The sequence below is a fragment of the Coregonus lavaretus genome (genome assembly GCF_964263955.1).
Source record: "Coregonus lavaretus genome assembly, chromosome: 5".
NCBI lineage: Eukaryota > Metazoa > Chordata > Actinopteri > Salmoniformes > Salmonidae > Coregonus > Coregonus lavaretus.
Genome location: NC_139992.1, coordinates 48,836,701 through 48,854,200, shown reverse-complemented (window position 1 = coordinate 48,854,200; position 17,500 = coordinate 48,836,701). Strand labels below are relative to the sequence as shown.

The 17,500-nt window shown below is 45.1% G+C and overlaps 1 protein-coding gene across 1 annotated transcript in view; it reads left to right on the top strand.

The window, feature by feature from the left end:
• LOC311129301 (sodium- and chloride-dependent GABA transporter 1-like) overlaps nucleotides 1-17,500 on the top strand; it is a gene marked incomplete at both ends in the record, with an annotated part of 108,872 nt that overhangs the window by 48,202 nt on the left and 43,170 nt on the right. Inside the window, 2 exons of the mRNA XM_084161582.1 lie at nucleotides 10,864-10,973; nucleotides 11,507-11,584. Of these exons, the coding sequence (XP_084017708.1) occupies nucleotides 10,864-10,973; nucleotides 11,507-11,584 (188 nt within the window). The remainder of the gene's footprint in view (nucleotides 1-10,863; nucleotides 10,974-11,506; nucleotides 11,585-17,500) is intronic.

Here is a 17,500-nt window from a genome sequence, read left to right as displayed (position 1 = left end):
AAAATAACTTGTTTAAAAAAAATCTAAAAAATCAATAAAGGAAAAGTGGTGCGTGCATATGTATTCACCCCCTTTCCTATGAAGCCCCTAAATAAGATCTGGTGCAACCAATTACCTTCAGAAGTCACATAATTAGTTAAATAAAGTCCACCTGTGTGCAATCTAAGTGTCACATGATCTGTCACATGATCTCAGTATATATACACCTGTTCTGAAAGGCCCCAGAGTCTGCAACACCACTAAGCAAGGGGCACCACCAAGCAAGCGGCACCATGAAGACCAAGGAGCTCTTCAAACAGGTCAGGGACAAAGTTGTGGAGAAGTACAGATCAGGGTTGGGTTATAAAAAATATCAGAAACTTTGAACATCCCACAGAGCACCATTAAATCCATTATTAAAAAATGGAAAGAATATGGCACCACAACAAACCTGCTAAGAGAGGGCCGCCTACCAAAACTCACGGACCAGGAAAGGAGGGCATTAATCAGAGAGGCAACAAAGAGACCAAACAGCTCCACAGCGGATATTGGAGTATCTGTCCATAGGACCACTTTAAGCCGTACACTCCACGAAGCTGGGCTTTACGGAAGAGTGGACAGAAAAAAGACATTTGGTGTTCGCCAAAAGGCATGTGAGAGACTCCCCAAACATATTCATAGCAGACTTTGAAAAGGCATTTGATAAAGTATGACTGGAGTTTATATATAATTGCCTGGAGCATTTCAATTTTTGAGAATCTCTTATAAAAAGGGTTAAAATCATGTATAGTAACCCTAAGTGTAAAATAGTAAATAATGGCTATTTCTCAGAAAGTTTTAAACTGTCAAGAGGAGTAAAACAAGGTTGTCCACTATCGGCATATCTATTTATTATGGCCATCAAAATGTTAGCTATTAAAATCTGATCCAACAATAATATCAAGGGATTAGAAATCCAGGGCTTAAAAACAAAGGAGTCATTGTACGCTGATGATTCACTAAAAAATACAATGTTTACATTACCATGTAGTTTACCAATATAACGGTCAGATGGTGATGTGGATATACTTGGAATACATATCCCAAATGAAATAAATGATCTCACTCCAATACATTTTAATAGAAAGTTAGCAAAAATAGATAAGAGTTTGCTACCATGGAAAGGTACAGTGAGGGAAAAAAGTGTTTGATCCCCTGCTGATTTTGTACGTTTGCCCACTGACAAAGAAATGATCAGTCTATAATTTTAATGGTAGGTTTATTTGAACAGTGAGAGACAGAATAACAAAACCAGAAAAACACATGTCAAAAATGTTATAAATTGATTTGCATTTTAATGAGGGAAGTAAGTATTTGACCTTTCTGCAAAACATGACTTAGTACTTGGTTCAGATTACAACCTCTCACTTTCAGTTATTTGAAAAGGAAATCATCTCCCAAATATCACTATTTCTAAAACAAGCCATAGAAAGTTGGTTGCAATTTCAATTTAATCCTCCAGAAACTACAGAACAAATAATGCAACAAATATTGTGGTTAAACTCAAATATACTAATTGATAAAAAGCCAGTATTTTTTGAGAAAATGTTTTTAAAAGGTATAATCTTCGTAAATGATATCATAGGTAGGACTGTTGGAGTTATGTCGCACATGCAGCTAACAAAAACATATGGAAATGTCTGCTCTACCCAAAATTACAACCAAATAATTGCAGCATTACCGCAAAAATGGAAGATGAAAGTGGAATTGGGGGAAAGTAAGGAACTTGTTTGTCGGCCCTGCATTAAAGACCAAAATTGGTTAAAGAAAATTGTGATAAATGAAAAAGTATACCAGTTTCATTTAAGAACCAAAGGATTGACAGCCGTCCCATATAGATTGCAAAATAGTAGGGAAGAGATTTTTGACGTACCGATTCCATGGCATAGTGTTTATGAACTGATACGCAAAATGACGCCGGATCCAAAACTTATAATCTTTCAATTTAAATTATTATACCAAATTCTTGCTACCAATAGGATGTTATTTATATGGGGGATACAATCTTCCCAGCTCTGCAGATTTTGCTGCGAAGAGACAGAATCATTAGATCATTTGTTTTGGTACTGTCCATTTGTGGCTTGTTTTTGGTCACAGGTCCAGGAATGGCTGAAGGATTGCAATATTTACTTGGAGCTAACCCTGTAGATAGCACTACTGGGTGATCTGAAAAGTCATAGTCAATCGATCAATAATATAATAATACTTTTAGCAAAAATGTTTATTTTCAATTTACAATCTGTAGAAACAATGAGAAGATGGGAGGTGTTGAATGGAGCTGAAGGATGGGACTAATAACAACTAACAACAACTAATAACAGCAAACCGGATGGACATCATGAAAATGATTGGAGAGGTTGAGGGTAGAGGAAGTTTAGGAGTAAAAACAAGCAAAATAAATAAACATACCTGAATTTGTCCAATAGAAGCTCTCATTTGCAACTGTTGAACTAATGATTACACTCTAGATCAGCTAGATGCAGCCAATAGTGTGCAAGGCGGTATTGAATGTGTCACTGTCTGTCACCTTGATTACTCAAATTTGTCTGTCGACCTGTGTACACCTACATTGTAAACTTTCATTCGTAGACTAGGTTGTAGCAACCTCATGATGGGTATTTGTCACGATCGTCTAACATAGAGGAGGACCAAGGCGCAGCGTTGAACGTGAACATATTTATTTAATAAATGATCACACGACCAAAACAACAAAACGATGACGTGACAGTCAATGGTCAATAAACAAACCAAACACGAACAAAATCCCACAAACCCGAATGAAAAACAGACAGTTTAAATATGGCTCCCAATCAGAGACAACCCACGACAGCTGACACTCGTTGCCTCTGATTGGGAGTCACTCTGGCCAACATAGAAATAAACACCCATAGAAACAAAACCCATAGATCTACACACCCTGGCTCAACATAACAGTGTCCCCAGAGCCAGGGCGTGACAGTACCCCCCCCTAAAGGCGCGGACTCCGACCGCGTCAACCAAAACCCACAGGGGAGGGACCGGGTGGGCACTCCGCCTAGGCGGCGGATCCGGCTCCGGGCCTGATCCCCGCTCCCTCTCCAACCCCCCAAAGTACCCCTGGTCCGGTCTGGCCCCGCTGGCCGGAGCTGGACTGCACACTGGTGGAGCGGATTGCTCTAGCTCCGGCGTGAAGCATCTGACCGGTGCCGGACCAGCCACCGGTGGAACAGGCACGGGCCGTGCCGGACTGACGACGCACACCACTGGCTTGGTGTGGGGAGCAGGAGCGGGCCGAGCCGGGCTGTCGAAGCGCACCCCTGACTTGGTGCGGGGAACAGGCACGGGCCGTGCCGGACTGACGACGCACACCACTGGCTTGGTGTGGGGAGCAGGAGCGGGCCGAGCCGGGCTGTCGAAGCGCACCCCTGACTTGGTGCGGGGAGCAGGAACGGGCCGAGCCGGGCTGACGCAGCGCACCACTGACTTGGTGCGGGGAGCAGGAATGGGCCGGACTGGGCTGGCGACGCGCACCGTAGACTTGGTGCGAGTGGCAGGAACAGGCCGGACCGTACTGGGAACACACACCACTGGCCCTACGTGGGGATCAGGAACAGGCCGGACCGGACTGGCAACACATGCCAGTACCTCTCGCCGTGCCTCTACATCCTCCCTCCCCCTGGTGACCAGTGACTCCCGTAACCTGGCGGCCTCCTGCTGCCCCGTCGTCCACGGCGTTATCCCCCCCCTAAAAAATGTCTGGGCGTCTCCCCTACCCGTGGACCAGGTCTCCATGTCCCTTGCCAGCCTTTCGCCCTTCTGCCACAAGGTCAAGCCCTTCTCTTCCTCACTCGGCTTGACCCAGTCGAGGAGGCGAAGGAGATCTGTTAGGGATCTCCCTGGCGATGGCTCCTGGACACGCTGCTTGGTCACATCTTGGTGGGATTTTCTGTCACGATCGTCTAACATAGAGGAGGACCAAGGCGCAGCGTTGAACGTGAACATATTTATTTAATAAATGATCACACGACCAAAACAACAAAACGATGACGTGACAGTCAATGGTCAATAAACAAACCAAACACGAACAAAATCCCACAAACCCGAATGAAAAACAGACAGTTTAAATATGGCTCCCAATCAGAGACAACCCACGACAGCTGACACTTGTTGCCTCTGATTGGGAGTCACTCTGGCCAACATAGAAATAAACACCCATAGAAACAAAACCCATAGATCTACACACCCTGGCTCAACATAACAGTGTCCCCAGAGCCAGGGCGTGACAGTATTGGGAAAATGTGAGTATCATGTAGTAGCCTAAACCTATCAATGATACATTGAGCTGGGTGAATTGAATGTAGTCATCCAATATGCTGTAATAGAAATAAGGCCATGCTCATCAAAAAAACAAATTGACCTCCCTCGTCTTAAACGGCACTGAAACGGATCCAATAGGCCCCCTAATGTCATGTCATAAACGTACAATATCCTGCTTCACCAAGGCTAGCCACACATCTTCATTAAAGAACAGCATTAGTTATTCAAGACGAATAGTTTTGAACTCCAAGGATCCTCCTCTCATCTTGCATCAGTGAATTACTATATTAGTGTCAGAGACTAATGAAGCAAAAACAGTCTCATCACAGGCACTGATGTAAAGATGGAATCTGCATTAGGGGAAACAGCACCACTGTTGTTATTGTTTTTATTTTGTTTATAAAAAAAATGCAGTACATGTTTTGCTGTTCTATCGCATGTGCAATGATGTCTGAGGGGGGAAAAAACAGTGTTCGTTGTTTGCAGTAACTTCTTTCTTGTTTTAATATCCCAAACGAACATGGCAGTTTCACCATTAATGATTCCAGCTTCAACTAGGTATATCATTTGATAATATGCTGATGAAATAAAGCTAAAGATGTGGTAGGATAACAGAAATCTTCTGGGGAAGAATTTCCTAGAGTTTGTTTCGCCCTTTAGAGAACCCACTAAGTTAAAACAATTTTTTTTGTAAAGTTTCATAAAGCACCAAGGGGGGGAAATTCATAAATCTTGGCTGACCTTGAAGATCTGAGAGATTAGGCACACCATGGAGAGCCAACAAGAGTGCAACCAGGGCCCCCATTCCATATGGCCGCAAAGTGAAAAATGGCTGTTGTGCCGACCAGCGAAAGAGGAGCCAAAAACGGTTTTACGATGTGCTTGTGAAAAGGGAAATGTGATCAGTGGTGTCTTCTTTTGGTGCTGGATGTGATATGTGGCATTGGTGAACTGAACTCCCTTATTACGTGCAGGGTGAGAGGTGAATCCCACCGCTGATACCAATTACCTTCATGAAGATTCAGGGAACTGCTAGGGTCAGACAGTGTGGGATGGACAGTAGAACAGGGTAGACAGTGAGTTGTTACAGTGAAGAGGCGACTCCGGGATGCTGACCTAGGCAGAGTAGCAAAGAAAAATCCATATCTCAGACTGGCCAATAAAAATAAAAGATTAAGATGGGCAGTCTGACATATGGCTTTTTCTTTGCAACTGCCTAGAAGGTCAGCATCCCGGAGTCTTCTCTTCACTGTTGACGTTGAGACTGATGAAAAACATCCCCACAGCATGATGCTGCCACCCCCATGCTTCACTGTGGGGATGGTGTTCTCGGGGTACTCTGGTCAGATGAGACTAAAATTGAGCTTGTGGCCATCAAGGAAAACGCAATGTCTAGCGCAAACCCAACACCTCTCATCACCCCGAGAACACCATCACAGTGAAGCATGGGGGTGGCAGCATCATATTGTGGGGATGTCTTTCATCGACAGGGACTGGGAAACTGGTCAGAATTGAAGGAATGATGGATGGCGCTAAATACATTGAAATTCTTGAGGGAAACCTGTTTCAGTCTTCCCAGAGATTTGAGACTGGGACGGAGGTTCACCTTCCAGCAGGACAATGACCCTAAGCATACTGCTAAAGCAACACTTGAGTGGTTTAATGGGAAACATGTAAATGTCTTGGAATAGCCTAGTCAAAGCCCAGACCTCAATCCAATTGAGAATCTGTGGTATGACTTAAAGATTGCTGTACACCAGCGGAACCTATCCAACTTGAAGGAGCTGGAGCAGTTTTGCCTTGAAGAATGGGAAAAAATCCCAGTGGCTAGATGTGCCAAGCTTATAGAGACTTGCAGCTGTTATTGCTGCAAAAGGTGACTTAATAGTTTTGCACGCTCAAGTTTTCTTTTTTTTTTTGTCTTCATTCTTGTTTGTTTCACCCCAAAAAATCCATTTTTAATTCCAGGTTGTAAGACAACAAAATAGGAAAAATGCCAAGTGGGGTGGAGACTTTCGCAAGCCACTGTAGGGTAGGAGGTGGGGAGGTGAACAGAGCAGGAGGAAATGAAAATCAAACACTAGTTTAGCTTAGTCTTGACCACCCACTGCCACCGTAACCCAGTTGTATCAACCATAGGGCCATCGTAACCCAGTTGGATCAACCATAGGGCCACCGTAACCCAGTTGGATTAACCATAGGGCCAGCGTAACCCAGTTGGATCAACCATTTTGATCCAAGAATACACCAGTCAGACTAGAACCCTCCTAGTGTAGCTCAGCTGGTAGAGCACGGCGCTTGTAACGCCAGGGTAGTGGATTCGATCCCCGGGACCACCCATACACACAAATGTATGCACGCATGACTGTAAGTCGCTTTGGATAAAAGCGTCTGCTAAGTGGCATATTATTATTATTATTATTAGTGGGATCCAATAATAGACAAGTCAGACCAGAACCCCCCTAGTGAGATCCAATAATACACCAGTCAGACCAGAACCCTCCTAGTGAGATCCAAGAATACACCAGTCAGACCAGAACCCTCCTAGTGAGATCCAAGAATACACCAGTCAGACCAGAACCCTCCTAGTGAGATCCAAGAATACACCAGTCAGACCGGAAAACTCCTAGTGAGATCCAAGAATACACCAGTCAGACCGGAACCCTCCTAGTGAGATCCAATAATACACCAGTCAGACCAGAACCCTCCTAGTGAGATCCAATAATACACCAGTCAGACCAGAACCCTCCTAGTGAGATCCAATAATACACCAGTCAGACCGGAACCCTCCTAGTGAGATCCAAGAATACACCAGTCAGACCGGAAAACTCCTAGTGAGATCCAAGAATACACCAGTCAGACCGGAAAACTCCTAGTGAGATCCAATAATACACCAGTCAGACCGGAACCCTCCTAGTGAGATCCAAGAATACACCAGTCAGACCGGAAAACTCCTAGTGAGATCCAATAATACACCAGTCAGACCAGAACCCTCCTAGTGAGATCCAATAATACACCAGTCAGACCAGAACCCTCCTAGTGAGATCCAAGAATACACCAGTCAGACCGGAAAACTCCTAGTGAGATCCAATAATACACCAGTCAGACCGGAACCCTCCTAGTGAGATCCAAGAATACACCAGTCAGACCGGAAAACTCCTAGTGAGATCCAATAATACACCAGTCAGACCAGAACCCTCCTAGTGAGATCCAATAATACACCAGTCAGACCAGAACCCTCCTAGTGAGATCCAAGAATACACCAGTCAGACCGGAAAACTCCTAGTGAGATCCAAGAATACACCAGTCAGACCAGAACCCCCCTAGTGAGATCCAAGAATACACCAGTCAGACCGGAAAACTCCTAGTGAGATCCAAGAATACACCAGTCAGACCAGAACCCTCCTAGTGAGATCCAATAATACACCAGTCAGACCAGAACCCTCCTAGTGAGATCCAAGAATACACCAGTCAGACCGGAAAACTCCTAGTGAGATCCAAGAATACACCAGTCAGACCAGAACCCCCCTAGTGAGATCCAAGAATACACCAGTCAGACCGGAAAACTCCTAGTGAGATCCAAGAATACACCAGTCAGACCGGAAAACTCCTAGTGAGATCCAAGAATACACCAGTCAGACCAGAACCCTCCTAGTGAGATCCAAGAATACACCAGTCAGACCGGAAAACTCCTAGTGAGATCCAAGAATACACCAGTCAGACCAGAACCCTCCTAGTGAGATCCAAGAATACACCAGTCAGACCAGAACCCTCCTAGTCAGATCCAAGAATACACCAGTCAGACCAGAACCCTCCTAGTGAGATCCAATAATACACCAGTCAGACCAGAACCCTCCTAGTGAGATCCAATAATACACCAGTCAGACCAGAACCCTCCTAGTGAGATCCAAGAATACACCAGTCAGACCAGGCCAAACCAACTGCAGGCAATCACAGCACGTCTGGAGTTAAAGCAGTGGTATTCAAAGTCGGGGTCGCGACCCCTAGTGGGGGAACTGCAGTGGGGTCACCAATTATTATTATTATTATTATTATTATTATTTGTAAACAAAAAAATATTGTTTTTTGGGAGAACAAAACATTAAGAGTACAGATTATTGTATCGGACAATATACAAACATTGTTGAGGTTGTGTCATTAGATTTGGGGTGGGGCGGCAAGAAATTGTTCGGGGAAAAATGGGGTCCCCGGAAATTCTGGCTGAAAATTGGGGTCCCCACTGAGTTAGAGGATGAGAGAATGGTAAATACCACAGAGAGAGAGACAGAGAGACAGAGGGATAGACAATGAGACAGACAGGTAGACTCATAGAGAAAGAGACATCACACTGACATCACACTGACATCACACTGACATCACACTGACATCACACTGACATCACACTGACTCAACCTATGTTCTTTTATTCAGTGACCGTACACTGCTGGATGTCTCTCCTCATAGAAAGCCACAACTCTTTCCCGTCTCCCCTCACCTATAAGCACCATTAATTAAGATCCAAATGTAGGCCCTTTCTGTTCGCTGTCAAAGCGAAAACCATTAAGGCAAAACAATTGAGCTTCACTCAAACAGACTGTGCCAGAGGGAACGTTAGACGAGTGGTGTTCTGCATGCTAAAACCTTCACTGAAATGTATCCCAAAGAGAAATGTATCCCAAAGAGAAGAGTTTTAAAAAAAATAAAAAAACTTTTAATGATGAAATTTCAATTATACATCCTCTAAGACTAATGTTGCTTTTAATGCATGCCGTAGCGACGCGTTCTTTCACTCGGCAAGAACGTGATGCCTCTTTTTCCCTGTTCTTCTATGAGAAACGCTCGGGATAGTCGATGGGGCCTGAGAACATATTTACGAGCAAACTAGCTTGTGCACGACAGCGACTCATCTTCTGGTTACGGGAAGAAGAAAAAAACGATATCACCGTGAAACAGCATGCTACACCAATCTAAACCTTAACTGCTCTCTCTCTTTCTCTGTGGTGGCCATTTTGGTTGCTTGTCATAATAATAAACAAATAATTGTCATTATCTGTCTAAACGTCGCCTTCTGTGTGTGTCTGGTAATTGGTCCCCGGTGTGACCCTTTATTGTTGATGACCTATTAAAACCCTCAATGTTGTGTCATGGTCATTAAAGAGAAATACATTAGCAGAGTAGTTAACAATAGGAATGAATTTGCCAATTCCCCCACTTCCATTGCTTTATGCTACTGTGAACCACCACAAGAGATAAAGCAGCCACATTGGGTCAGTGGTATGTGAGCCCATCTCTCTCTCTCTCTCTCGCTCTCTCTCTTTAACCATCACTCTCCTTTTATGAAATCTCTATCTCACCATCTCCAGTCACCATTCTCTCACTATCTCTCTAATTATCTCCATGTATCTATCTCTCTATCACTGCATTTCTCTCTTTATCACACTCCCTCTCTTTCTTAGCCTCTTTGTTCACCCCTTTCCTAAATCCTCTCTCTCTGTCTCTCTCTGTTCTCTCTCAATTTGTTATCCTATGATAAGTATCAGACAGTTCATGATGGACTCTGGTGACTTCTAAACATTGTGCCTTTCCGACAGCCAGGCATTACCTTCCATCATGAGTAGTGGGTTTGGGTATAGGGAACAGAACAGGGTGTCTACACCAATTACATGTTTTATTCTAGTCATTATATTTGTATGATGGCCACTCTCCACTCACAGGTGTGTGAATGCTGTCCTGTCCTTGAAAGAGCTACCCAGTCTCCAGATCTCCTGTTCCCCATGTACCATTGATGAGAGAAGGCCAAGGGAATGTAGTTCCTTAGAGAGGTTGATGTAGTGGTGAATAGAGACTGAGATGGAAGGGCAGAGCGAGAGAGAGAGATATGGAGAGAGAGTTGCAGTTAGAGGGCAAAGCAAAGGATTGGGCTTTGTAAATGGACTCTCTCTCTCTCTCTGCATCTCTTTCCCTCCCTCTCTCCCTCCATGTCCCGTGTCAAGGCAGAAGAGAGATGGGAGAATGCTGCTGCTTTTTTTGTTAGAGTAATTGAGTGAATTCCTCATCCAGCATATCAGACCATGCCTCTGTGGCTCTCAGGGAGAGGGGTATGGGGAGATGGAGGGAGTGATGGAGAGTCTGTGGGACGGGGCTGGAGAACGAGGGGACAGAGGGAGAGGGAGAGGAGAGAGGAGTGGGGGACCACACAGTCTCAGAGATGGATAGAACGAGAAGGAAAGACTAGGGGTCGGAGTGAAAGAGAGGAGAGGTCAAGGAGGAGTGTTTGGCGGGTAAACAGCGAGGAAGGACAGCAGTGGTCCCTGCGGGAATTAAACCCACAACCTTGGCATTGCTAGCGCTACGCTCTAACCAACTGAGCCCCACATGGCACTATGCTAGTCAATGTTCTCTGGCTAGGCTATGTGGAGGCAGGATGGGTGGAGGTGGGGAGGGTTAGAGGGGGGAGAGGCAGCCACGTGCCCCACTCCAAGCAGCCCGTCGTCGGGGCCATCTGCCATTTCGCTCCCCTCTCACTGTGAGAGTCTGGCCCTCCTCCAGCCCTTTGGCCCGTTCACCACACGTCTGGACATGTCCGACCGCTCCTCGGTACCTGCAAGCCCCACAGCTGCCAGCAGGGGGAAAACGAGCTGTCATGGCCCGGCAGCCATGTAAGCCAGGTCAACAGGAGGTTGATTAAGTTGTAAAAAGGGCTATTTTGTGTCACAATGTCCAATAAATGAAGTGAACCTAGTGTTGAGAGGGCAAAATGGAAGCAGCTCTTTTTTTTGGTTAAAGTGAAAGGGACATCTCCTTTCACGCTTAGCTTGGTTGTTTGCTGAACCAACGATTGCTCACTCCTCATAGATGCAATGCTCTAACCCCCTTCCGTACAGTAAAACACAGTATTGGTATAACAATGCATTTCAAACAGTGTCATTTCAACAGTGTGTACTAAAGAAACAAACCTCAGTGACAGTTTCATTGCATGTATTAGTTAAAGCCATTAAACTATTACCGGGAAAAAGACCCCCAGACCACAACAATTTGTCTCTGCCCTCACGGGTATCCTCAATATGGTTGATGCTTGTTCTAGTACTTCAATTTCGACCAAGCTCCCTCCTATTCCTCCTGCCTCGCTAACATCCTTTCCCTCTCTTTTCTCTCCCTCCTCTCTCCCCCCTCTCTCCCCCCTCTCGCCCAGGAACCAGACTGTGCTGCACCAGTTCTGCTGCCCGGCCCCAGAGGCCCCCGAGGGGGAGTCCTCGGCCTGTGTCCCCAGGTAAGATGGCTGCCTCCCTTGTCACCCAGCACCAATTTATTTTTTAGTCACCGTTGCTTCTAACCGTTTTCCTGGTGGTGGTGGTGCTACTGTAAGACAACACAACTGCCCCAGTTACCTCCGTCTTGAAGTGGTTGTAAGTCCTTTGGGGGTCCCTGACTAACGTCGGCCAATCCCGGCTCAGTGCTTTTGTTTCCCCTCTGTGATGTAAGAGAGAAAGAATCTCCTACAAATCTTTAAATAGTGGCCAGGTAGACAGAGAGGGAGTTACTATTCACTACAAATGCAGCTTGTCACTTTATTTGGGGCTTTAAGTGTTGAAAGAAACTCAAAATTCAATCAATCTCGGCTCCAGGAGAGGCGATGTTTGTCCGAGTATCAAGATAAATTCATGGGAACACGATGGTAATCTCCAAATCAATCAGAGCGAGATCCTATTTCCTGGACACTAGTCAAATCGTCCAAAGCACTGCCCGTAGGAAACAATAAAAGCGCGGCCTAGGGCTTAGTGATAAAGGCAGGATGATGGTAATATTATATCTTAATATCTCCCCGAGCACACAGTGTTGTCAGGGAATGAGGGAAGCAGTCAGGAATGGTACTGTGATGCACTGGCATCTTCCTTATATTCAACTACTGCATACTCCTAGTATCTGCGGAGAGTCAGCCATTTCAAAATCCTTTATCTCTTAAGACATCTGCCTCCTTGTCTTTCTCCTCAACCCCTCCCCATGTAGACATTATGGATTTGGATCAGTCTATATAAAACAGTAGCTCCCGCAGTTTGAGGAGTCATTATACTTCTGGCTCAAACAAAACGAGACGCACCAAGTCTTTGTTTGGCCACTCGGCATTGCTCTGTTTATCCGAAATACACTGCAGGCGGAGGACTCAGCAAATTACAGCGACTGCCAGTGGAACGTCAATAGCATTTAAGCCATCCAGCCTGGACGATTGCTGCTGATAATCTGTACATTTCTTCTGCATGGTGGGAAGAAAGATGGAAAAAAGCAGGGAAAGCAAAGCTTGTGTTGATGCTGGATTCCACCAACCCTGTGGTGCTGGACACAATAAAGTATTGGTGGAACAAAAGCTCATCCTCTAAATACCACTTTAACCACCACGAGGCCCAGGATGATTGAATTAGTCACACAGAGAGAGAGCGCGCGAGAGAGAGAGAGAGAGAGAGAGAGAGAGAGAGAGAGAGAGAGAGAGAGAGAGAGAGAGAGAGAGAGAGAGAGAGAGGAGAGAGAGAGAGAGAGAATGTGAGATGGAATCACCTCTCTGCAATCGTCTTTGTCTTTGCACCAGAGGGGCAAACAGAAAACTATTTATCAGATAAAAGTCTGGTTTGCCTGGGAATCTACCCTCAAAAGTTCCCTCCAGTCAGTGACTGTCACCTAACCAGCCGCAACACCCTATTATTGAGTATAAAGACACCTTTCAGAAGCACAAGTTAAGATGAATTCAGGTGACTTTCATCAAAGGCGGGCAGGGAAATTGGATGGAAAAAAGACAGACAAAAACAATCGATCAGAGTTCAGTGGATTGATCTTTGCCTGATAGAAGTGGCTTGGCAGAGGTGCGTTGTGCGATTCCTTTGGACTCAGGGACCATTAAGCAGAGCACAAACAGAATCGACACCACAAAAAAACAATGAAAACACCCCAAAGCAAACCACTTCAAACAGAGCTCTCTCAAAGCGGTTTGTGGGTTGCCAGTTGCAGTTTTGTTGCTTCTTTTTTTGTCTATCTCTCTGAAAGTCTTTTTTGTATTCTGTTGTTGTTACATTTTTCTTTCGACTTCAGTGTTTTGTCAGTGAAGTGTTGATTATCATACATTTATACCTCACGACATGACATACTCACACCCACGAGCCTCCATTCTCATCCATGCCACTTCCACTCAGACCTGTCTCTTCCACTCTCACTATGGTCACCGCCACCTCAAAGTATTTACTATGTAATAACAAGGTAACAACTGCAGTATTACAATGTCATAACCAATGTCATAACCAATTTCATAATCCACCCAAGTCTCATTGAGAGGTTCAGGGTCTGCCACTAGGGCAAGGCAACTGGTTAGCCATACACTGACACATGCAATGCATTGGTGTTCATGTGGAGAAATTGTATTACCATGTTATTGCATGCTTTTGGCTTAGTAGTGATCAGAACATAGAGCTCCCTGTCTTTGTGCGTTTGTGTGTGGGACTGTGTGTCTGTGTGTGTGTGTCTGTGTGCACTGTCGTACCTATGACACAGATGTTTAACATGCTTCAACAAATACCGAACAGCTAATATCTGCCATGGGCACCTAGGCTAAGGCTCACTGATAAAGGAGAGACACTTCTCATTGATGAATTAGCCTAGTGTCATGCTATTTTAGCCTAGCGTTGCACCCACCGTTGTTTTGCCACAAGGCCAAGCCGCCTTCACTCTCCTTGTTAAGGCAGATCCACAAAAAGCTGCTTCCTGAAATAAATGTGAGTTCATTCCTGTCTTCTGTGATTGAAGCACTGCAATATCTGCCTACCAAAACAAGGCCTAATTTCCATATGAAAGACGTCTTCTAGCCTGTTCTGCCGTCTCTTCACTCTGGGGAGTAATGAAGCTCTGTTTTTCACAAACACAGAAACACATAGATAGACAAATTACAGTCGTTGATATTTCGTTTTCACCGCTGTGGCAGCCGTTGAACGAGACCCGTCCCACCCTCAATGCCAACAGGTTACTCTGGAAAAGGGCAAACTCATGGAAGTGTGAGTTTTGGACAGCTCCAGTCTACTAATTTAAAGTAATTTCTGTCTGTGCAATCTCCATTTTGCTATTTCGGGTCCCGGAGAGAAAGTCCACGTCAATTAGAATATACAGAGTCCGTCTGTTTGTTGCCGGGTCACAAGATGGCGTCCAGTCGGTCATCCTAATGAGAAAAGCCTTACAATTCTGGTTCTGGCGAGTCAGAAAGGCTGTGACCAAAGTGGAACTGAAGATCTCCCTCTCTCACACACACTACATAATGAGGACCCTACTGAAGTTTGATCCCAAGTCTTCTCACCTTGTGAACCCTGTCACTCTTGTCCTACCAGTGTGCACTAGGGAGAGGGTAAGGGGGGAATAAATGGGATCAGTGTGCGCTAGGGAGGGGGTAAGGGGGGGAATCATTATTTAAAAAAAAAAAATGTTCTCATTTACAACTGCTACCTGGCCAAGATAAAGCAAAGCAGTGCGATAAAAAACAACAACACAGAGTTACACATGGGATAAAACAAAACATACAGTCAATAACACAATAGAAGATCTATATACAGTGTGTGCAAATGTAGCAAGTTATGGAGGTAAGGTAATAAATAGGCCATAGTGCAAAATAGTTACAATTTAGTATTAACACTGGAGTGATAGATGTGCAGAAGATGATGTGCAAATAGAGATACTGGGGTGCAAATGAGCAAAATAAATAACAATATGGGGATGAGGTAGTTGGGTGGGCTAATTACAGGTGCAGTGATCGGTAAGCTGCTCTGACAACTGATGCTTAAAGTTAGTGAGGGAGATAAGTCTCCAGCTTGGGATCAGTGTGCACTAGGGAGGGGGTAAGGGGGATAATACATGAGATCAGTGTGCACTAGGGAGGGGGTAAGGGGGGGAATAAATGAGATCAGTGTGCACTAGGGAGGGGGTAAGGGGGGTAATACATGAGATCAGTGTGCACTAGGGAGGGGGTAAGGGGGGGAATAAATGAGATCAGTGTGCACTAGGGAGGGGGTAAGTGGGGGAATAAATGGGATCAGTGTGCACTAGGGAGGGGGTAAGGGGGGGAATAAATGGGATCAGTGTGCACTAGGGAGGGGGTAAGGGGGGGGAATACATGGGATCAGTGTGCACTAGTGAGGGGGTAAGGGTGGGGGGATAAGGGGATCAGTGTCAACAGTCACGCAGTTAGATCTAATGATCTATGAACGAGGGCGTGATTGGGGAGGCAGGGGGGAGTGAGTCAATCAACACTTCTGATATCCAAGCTCTAAATTAACAACAGCATGAGCTAAGACATCAACTGATAAACGGCACTCGGAATCTGTCGTTTTTTCAAATGTTATTTTTTATTCTCCAGAGGTGTACCTTCCCCTTCGCTCTGCAGCAGATGGGTTGCAGCAGCAGATGGGTAACAGCAGCAGATGGGTTGCAGCAGCAGATGGGTGGCAGCAGCAGATGGGTGGCAGCAGCAGTCACAGACCAAAAAATAAAAGAGGGTGGCATTGTTAGCCTAAAATCAGTCACTGCCAAGAATGTGTCACAGCAGAAAACTATAAACGAGAATCTACTCAGAGAATGTCTTCAGGACAAGCTGCAGCTGGGACCTTTCCAGAAAAACCCATCTGACAAATAGGGGAAGAGAGAAGGGACAAAAGGGCTTGTTATTTCCAAATCAGTGTGTGTTCTATGGACGGCTTCTCTTGCAGACAACTATATCACTTCTGATAACCTCTTCTGCCCCTTCAGTGAAACTGTAGTACGTGAATGCACCACAGCTAGCTAAACTCACAAGCTGCTTGCCTTTCATTTAAACTATTTGCTGTGTGGTCTTCGTTGACTGCAGATGTCTGTACAAATAGGGATACAGCCTTGAACACAAACTTTGATCGAAACTTAGAACTCCAACTTTGATGTAGAAACTTAAACACTCTCATGATGGAATGCTTTGGAGTAGTTCTCAGACTCTAAAAAGGATAGGGCACTTTGGAGTCAAGGAATGTTAGCTGATGATAACAAGTGTATACACTTTCTGGGTCTTCTCAGATCAATTACAGATGTGTCATGTGTACAGCATGTACAAATCTACTTCCTGGTGTGGTGACGGTACATTTACTCTGCAGTGACACAGTGGTAACAGTGAGCTAATCGGACCAAGGACAGAGCAGATACTGAAACCCTAACCAATGGTAGCGCAGATTCTGACTTCACCTGACCAATAGCAAGCGAGGTGAGGTCAGAGCGAGGTCTCGTTAGAGATCTGCTCCACAGGGCGGCAACAGCAACGGAGTGAATCTTAGCTGATTCGTCTCAATCAATTTCCTCCCGCTGTTTCCCAAGACCAGAGCAACAGACACACCGTAACGAGATGTGCTATGCTAATTAGCTTGCACAATCTGCCGTAATGACCTGGCTCGTCTGAGATGGAATTAATCATCATGAATTTTTTTTTTTGGGGGGGGGGGTCTGTTTAGATTTTAATCAAGAACGGTTAATGCATTTCATATGGCAATTAAGGAACTGTTTTGAAGTTTACTTATGAGTTGATGCATTTATATTTAGCTCAGTGCCTTCACATGAGGGTTAAGGACGTTGGTAAGAAGATGCAGAGCTTTATTGAAATTGATAACTCTCGGTCTCTCAAAGAGTTTATAAATGGTCAGTTGGCTTTTTCTTTCTCTCTTTCACTTTCTTGGTTCTCTCATTCCCTCTCTTTCTTTCTCTCTCCTTTCTCTCTTCTCTCTCCCTCCCTCTCTCTCTGTCACACTTTATCTCCCTCTCTCTCTCTCTCTCTCTCTCTCTCTCTCTCTCTCTCTCTCTCTCTCTCTCTCTCTCTCTCTCTCTCTCTCTCTCTCTCTCTCTCTCTCTCTCTCTCTCTCTCTCCTCTCTCTCTCTCTCTCTCTCTCTCTCTCTCTCTCTCTCCTCTCTCTCCTCTCTCTCTCTCTCTCTCTCTCTCTGTCTCTGTCTCTGTCTCTGTCTCTGTCTCTGTCTCTGTCTCTTCTCTCTCTCTCTCTCTCTCTCTCTCCTCTGTCTTTCTCTCTCTTTCTACCTCATTCGCTCTCCTTCATTCCTTCTCACTCATTCCCCCTTCTCTCTGTGTGTTTACCGGTGGAGTTGTGCTGCAGATGGGTGCACAGCTCTCGGGGCTCAGGGTGTCATGTCGATT